This window comes from Nematolebias whitei, chromosome 23 (genome assembly GCF_014905685.2).
Source record: "Nematolebias whitei isolate Nwh7 chromosome 23, NemWhi1, whole genome shotgun sequence".
In the NCBI taxonomy this organism is placed as follows: domain Eukaryota; kingdom Metazoa; phylum Chordata; class Actinopteri; order Cyprinodontiformes; family Rivulidae; genus Nematolebias; species Nematolebias whitei.
In genome coordinates this window covers 10,500,632-10,507,649 of record NC_056520.1, presented here as the reverse complement: position 1 = coordinate 10,507,649, position 7,018 = coordinate 10,500,632, and the positions used below count along the sequence as shown (strand labels likewise).

The 7,018-nt window shown below is 40.6% G+C and overlaps 1 protein-coding gene across 1 annotated transcript in view; it reads left to right on the top strand.

Annotated features, from left to right (window-relative positions):
* Positions 1-7,018, top strand: part of LOC119428696 (dedicator of cytokinesis protein 9) — a 125,916-nt gene that overhangs the window by 108,629 nt on the left and 10,269 nt on the right. The window contains exons 39-44 of the mRNA XM_037696368.1: positions 1,439-1,554; positions 1,643-1,780; positions 2,614-2,796; positions 2,895-3,008; positions 5,449-5,664; positions 5,758-5,815. Coding sequence (XP_037552296.1) covers positions 1,439-1,554; positions 1,643-1,780; positions 2,614-2,796; positions 2,895-3,008; positions 5,449-5,664; positions 5,758-5,815 — 825 coding nt within the window. The remainder of the gene's footprint in view (positions 1-1,438; positions 1,555-1,642; positions 1,781-2,613; positions 2,797-2,894; positions 3,009-5,448; positions 5,665-5,757; positions 5,816-7,018) is intronic.

Here is a 7,018-nt window from a genome sequence, read left to right as displayed (position 1 = left end):
CAACAAAGTTAAGAAGGGTTTGAGGTGTCTGCAACAAAATAAGTAGGGATTTAGATTTCTCCAACAAAATTATGAAGGGTTTGAGATGTCTGCATCAAAATAAGTAGGGACTGAGATGCCCACAAGAAAATTAAGAAGGATTTGAGATGTTTGCAACAAAGTTTTTGGGGAGTGGGGAGTTGTGGCGCAGAGGTTAGAGAAGGTGGGCCTGTGATCAGAAGATCGCCGGTACAAGCCCTGGTACCGACAACATCAAAAATGTGGGTGGGGTAGGTGAAGCACCCACACCTGCCCCCACCCTCATTCGCCCCACCCTGGGCCCATGAGCAAGGCCCTTAACCCCCATCTGTTCCCTAAAAGGTCTCTCTTGAAAATGAGTTCTCATGACTGAATGAGACTACCTGGATAAATAAAGGCTAAATGAAAACAAAAAAAAAATGAAATGAAAAAAAGTTAAGAAGGGTTTGAGATGTAAATTACATAGAATTGACTGAGTTATTGCTCAGTTTAATTAGCTTTGGCAGTCATTGATCGAGGTCAAAGCCAAAAATTAAGCAGTTGTAAACTTACACGAAATATTACCCGCTTTAAAAATTTTGTTCAAATCCTTCCAGTGACAATATACTTTACTAAAAGACAAAATGAATCCATAATTGGAAAGTTTTAAACATAAACTACGTTCTTTTAAGCATATTTTGGGGATGACTCTCAGCTACTACCACACCAAATTTTAGCTCAACATCTGTAACAATAAACAAGATATAGCCATTTTTATATTAGCAAAGGCTGTGGTGGTCAAGTTTAATAGGGTTGAGTCCAAAACTATCAGTTGTAGAGAAACGTCAAATGAGTACCTTCTGAGTATTTCATTAAAACTGTTCACTGATTCATGAGATATTTTGCTAACAGACACATGTATGTACACACACAGACCCAGGCAAAAACATTATTGCTCACCTTTTGCCTTTTAGTAGCAATAACTGGTAAAAATGTACCTGGAAGACTTTTTTTTTAAACAAGATACAGATTATTTGATTGCTCTTTGGTTGAAATCAGATATTCCATCCACATCTAGTGGCAATAAGTTGCAATTACAATGCATATTCCAAACCTCAGTTGTGTAAAACTCATATATAACAAAAAAAGGCCATAATATTGTCATTTATTTTAAATCAGAGTACAGTACAGTTAATTTTAGTCCAGTAATAGTTCAATTCGTTATGCATATATAATTTTTTTATAATGTTTGTAATCCATTTGATACGGTATTATTTATTACGAAATGTCAATTGTCAAAAATCTTACTGAAAATAACAAATTACATATTTAATGGAGATAAAATTCCAAGTAATCCACAATCATTGTAACAAATCAGATTAGCAGTGAAGCTGAAATGTGTGGATCCTTTTCTCTGACAGTAGTTTTGTGTCTGTGTTAGTGTTCTCCCACACAGAGGCAGATGTAAACAGTCAGAGCCTGCTGGAGGCCAACGTCTCTACAGAGGTCTGTCTGACGGTGCTGGACACACTCAGCACCTTCATCATGGGGTTCAAGGTATAAACAGAAGCAGTCTGCACATGCAACCCTTGAGTCTCTGTTACTGGACATTTGTGGAAAATACCCAACCTTCTTGTGCTTTCAGACCCAGCTGACTTCAGATCTAGGTCACAACCCCCTGATGAAGAAGGTCTTCCAGGTGCACCTGTGCTTCCTGCAGATCTCGCAGTCAGAAGCGGCTCTCAAGCAGGTCTTCGCCTCACTCCGGACCTTGATTTACAAGGTAAACCTCCTGTCATTGGTTAATTGGTTAAAAAAAGTTAGGAAAATAGAAAATTTCAACAAACAAATCAGATGGAGATGGAGACACGTCTGTGTTGCGTGGTACGTTTGTGCTGGCAGTTGTCGACCAGTGTGGGTGTCCAGGAAGGATGCGTGACGGAAGCAGAGCGCTACCTCTGTAGCTTCTTAGCTAGCGCATCTGTATTGCTCGCCGCTAGCTTAGCGCTACATCAGTGCTGGCTATTGTCAACGGGGGTGGGGTGGTGATGGAGACACATCTGTGTTGCGCGCTACGTTTGTGCTGGCTGTTGTCGACCAGTGTTGGAGTTCAGGGAGGATGCATGACGGAAGCGGAGCGTTACCTCTGTAGATTCTTAGCTAGCGCATCTGTATTGCTTGCCGTTAGCTTAGCGCTACGTCATTGCTGGCTGTTGTCGACGGGGATGGGGTGGGGTGAAGGACAGCTCAGAAGGCAGGGTGGTCTGTTATGTTGACAGGGCTGGGCACCTTTTTTGGATAATGGTAGGGGAAACACTGAACATGTAACAGTATTTATTAGTACTCAAATGTGAATACTTGTTCTCAGTTTGAGCAAAGGTGGTAATCCTTAGAAATGTTTACTAAAACATCAACAGACACTGTTATTTGCTCGCTGGCAGCCTTCTGCATGTATTTGCAAGTGCACAACTGGGATCAAATCCCTCCATACGCATTCTTTAAATTCCGGAGCTGACCGCTTATGACTGAATCAGACAGAACACTTGTTGATGTCAGGTGTGAACAGGGCCTTAAGCTTTAAAATGACATTAAAAGTACACATCCACGTTTTCCCAGTTCCCCTGTGCCTTCTTCGACGGCCGTGCCGACATGTGCGCCTCTCTGTGCTACGAAATCCTCAAGTGCTGTAACTCCAAGCTGAGCTCTATCCGCAGCGACGCCGCTCACCTGCTCTACTTCCTCATGAAGAGCAACTTCGACTACACTGGCCGCAGGTCGTTTGTGCGAACGCACCTGCAGGTATGAGAAACATGTCTGAGCGGTGGCAATACTAAAAAAATAACACATCCGTTAAATCATTAATGAGAGACCGATTGTGTTCATTCCTGTTCTTCCAGGTGGTCATTGCTGTCAGTCAGCTGATAGCTGATGTGATCGGCATTGGGAGCACCCGTTTCCAGCAGTCCCTTTCTATTGTCAACAACTGCGCCAACAGCGACAAGAGCATTAAAGTGAGGAACGTTCTGTTGCAAATAATAGCTGCCTGAAAAGCCAAGTGTGAGCTATAATGGTTGAGTCAGTTAAATTTAAGATGGCCGCCACTTAGAATCAAACTTAGCAAACACAAAAATGGCTCTAACTCAGTCCATTTTACAGACATGCGCATACTCCAAGGGCTAACGGGTAGCAAAAACCGCTTGGATTCAACTTTGTTAGCAAAATATTTCACGACCCACTGAGTGGATTTTGATGAAAATTTATACAAAAGATGATGAAAAGTGGTGGTCAGAAATTAGGTCAATTTGTCCTCTAGTAGTCTAAGCCTTTAGCAGCATAAAAAGCCACACTAACTATAGGATTAATCAAAAAGGAAAGTCTTAAGCCCAGTCTTAAAACTGGACAATGTGTCAGCTTTACAGACAGAAACTGGAATTTGGTTCCACAAGAGAGGAGCCTGACAAATGAAAGATCTGCCTCCCATTCTGCTTTTGGAAACTAGGAACCACAAGTAAACTTGCAGTCTGAGAGCGAAGTGCTCTTTTAGGAAAAAATGGAACAATACAATCTCGATTTTAAGACGGAGCTAGGTTGTTGAGAGCTTTGTAGGTTAGAAGTAAGATTTTGAATTCAATTCTGGATCTTGACAGGGAGCCAATTTTGGAGAGAAACTAATATGATCTCTCCCACTAACTCCAGTTAGTGACTTTTTAAAGAAGTATTTGGACACCCAGATAACAAACCATTGCAATAGTCCAGTCTAGACGTGACAAATGCATGAACCAGTTTTTCTGCATCATTTTTAGATACAATGTTTCTGATTTTAGCGATATTACGCAGGTGGAAGAAGGTGGTTTTAGTAATGTTTTTAATGTGGGAGATAAAAGACATGTCCTGATCAAAAATAACACCAATATTTTAAACATTAGAGCTGGAGGCCAGATTAATGCCATCTAAGGAGGGTGAAAGACTAAAAAATAAATTCCTAAGGTACTCGGGTCCAAAAACCAAAACCTCAGTCTTATCTGTGTTCAAAAGCAGAAAATTTAGGGTCATCCAGGTTTTTATGTCTTTAAGACATGCTTGTAGTCTAAGTAGCTGATTGGATTCATTGGGCTTCATTGGCAAATATAACTGTGTATCATCAGCATAACAATTAAAATTTATCCCATGATGTTTAATAACTTTACCTAATAGAAGCATATACAAGGTAAAAAGTATTGGTCCAAGCACTGAGCCCTGAGGAACTCCATAACTAACTTTGGTGTATAAAGAAGATTTAGAGGCTGTTCCTGTAATTCCAATATAATAGCTTGCACAGTAACAGGAAGTGATGTCAAAGGGGAATGCCTGCGTGTAAAAAGAACTACAATACAACACAGTCAGTAGCAAAAAATCTGATGTTTCTTTAGATTACTCTGAGTCACTGTCAGAGAGAGTCAGAGTTAAAATAATTGTTAGATAAAAATATCCTATATCTACTTACTAAAAAGAGTCACACATTAAGACAGGAGAAGATTTTTCAACCCAGTTTACTTGCAAGGGCAGACGATCATGAAACAGACTTATACAGATGTTCAAAGTTACATGCTTTGAGCCTCGTCATGAGAATCTGCAACCAGAAGTATTTTTATAATGCTTATCAGCACGATGACCTCGGCCTCTCAGACTCAGAGGCGTCAGGTGCCTGCAGGATCTTCTCTGAGAGAGACAATAAACTCTCTGACCTCACACACATTAATTTAACATTAGCAGTGATAAACACCCATAAACCTTTACCTGAATTCCCTTGACAATTTCAATAAACAAAGACCAGGAAGTTCCCCTTTTTAAAGTGATCCCCTTTGACATCACTTCCTGTTTCACTTTGGCTGCGCCAAATTTAAATGTAAACATGCCGGTTATGTGACAAAATGGATAAAATAATGCACATTTTGCCAAATTTCTTCAATATTAAGACGTTTTCTTCCACTTTTTGTATTTGCAGGACATGCATATCACAGGTACTGCGGTTCCCAACCCTGGTCCTGAGGAACACCACCCTGCATGTTTTAGCTGTTTCCCTGTTTCAACACACCTGATTCAGTGATTTATTTACTTCCTCAAATTCTGCAGAAGCCTGTTAATCACCAAATCATTAAAATCAGGCGTGTCAAAGTAGGGAAACAGCTAAAATATGCACAATGGTGTTCCTCAGGGACCAGGGTTGGGAACCACTTCAATTTAAACAAATATTATTTAATTCTCACAGAAGAAGCTAATTGCTAGTCTGGGAACGGCCAAAGTGGAGTGCTGTTGTCTCAAAACTGTTATGGCAGTGCATGTGAATGCTGTATTATAAACGTTTGCATCGCTTTCGCACTAGATCAGGATTGATTATTTATTCATATAAAAGTTCTTTGCGAACAGTGGCAGCAGGAAATACATCTAAGGCGCTCCTGTTCCACGTTGCAGCATACGGCATTTCCTTCAGATGTGAAGGACCTGACCAAGCGCATCCGGACCGTGCTGATGGCCACGGAGCAGATGAAGGAGCACGAGAACGACCCCGAGATGCTGGTGGACCTGCAGTACAGCTTGGCCAAGTCCTACACCAGCACCCCCGAGCTCCGCAAGACCTGGCTGGACAGCATGGCTCGTATCCACAACAAGAACGGCGATCTCTCCGAGGTGTATATCTTCAAACGCACCACGTTTTTCACGCTTATTTATTGCGTAAAAATAACCGGCGTCCTTCTCTGGGTTTGTTTCTGTCCCCTACAGGCAGCCATGTGTTTTGTACATGTTGCTGCTCTGGTTTCCGAGTACCTGTGGAGAAAAGGTGAGTTGCTGTAGTTATCACGGCTTCCATAAAATATGTCAAAACATTTTATAATCTCTGTTTACAGAAACCATAAAAATGAGTCAGAAGGTTCCTTAAGAATAAAAGTTATCCTGGAATGACTGATAAATCACTGAGCACGAGGAAAAGACAATATTGTCTTTCTGGCGTATTAATCTTTTTGATTGATTTATGAGCCTGAAGACTTAACTTGTGCTTGGAAAAAATATCTACAGTAAATGTAAAGCTGTTATATTAAACATCATGCAACTGTAAATCAATATACAAAACATACTGCATGGCCAAAAAAAAGTTGCCACCAAAAATTAAAAAAAGGTCACACTAATATTTCCTTGGACCGCCTTTAGCTTTGATCACGACATGCATTCACTGTGGTATTGTTTCAGTAAGCTTCTGCAATGTCACAAGATCTATTTCCATCCAGTGTTGCATTCATTTTTCACCAAGATCTTGCATTGATGACTAGACACTAGGCATGATGGGTGCATCACTTCACCTGCCTCTCTTCTTACCCTCGACTCATCAGACCACATGACCTTCTTCCATTGCTCCAGAGTCCAATCTTTATGCTCCCTAGCAAATTGAAGCCTTTTTTTCCGGTTAGCTTCACTGATTAGTGGTTTTCTTAAGGTTACACAGTTGTTCAGTCCCAATCCCTTGAATTCCCTTCACATTGTGTGTGTGGAAATGCTCTTACTTTCACTATTAAACACAGCCCTGAGTGCTATTGTTGTTGTTCTTCGATTTGATTTCACCGAACGTTTTAAGTGATCACCGATCACTATCATTCAGGAATTTTTTCCGGCCACATTTCTTCCTCGAAGACGAGTCCCCACTATCCTTCCAGTTTTTAATAATGCGTTGGACAGTTCTTAACCCAGTTTTAGTAGTTTCTGCAATCTCCTTAGATGTTTTCTCTGCTTGATGCCAATGATTTGACCCTTCTCAAACAGACTGACATCTTTTCCACGACCACACGATGCGTCTTATGTGTGTGTGTGTGTGTATGTATATATGTGTGTGTATGTATATATGTGTGTGTATGTATATATGTGTGTGTATGTATATATGTGTGTGTATGTATATGTGTGTGTATGTATATATGTGTGTGTATGTATATGTGTGTGTATGTATATATGTGTGTGTATGTATATGTGTGTGTATGTATATATGTGTGTGTAT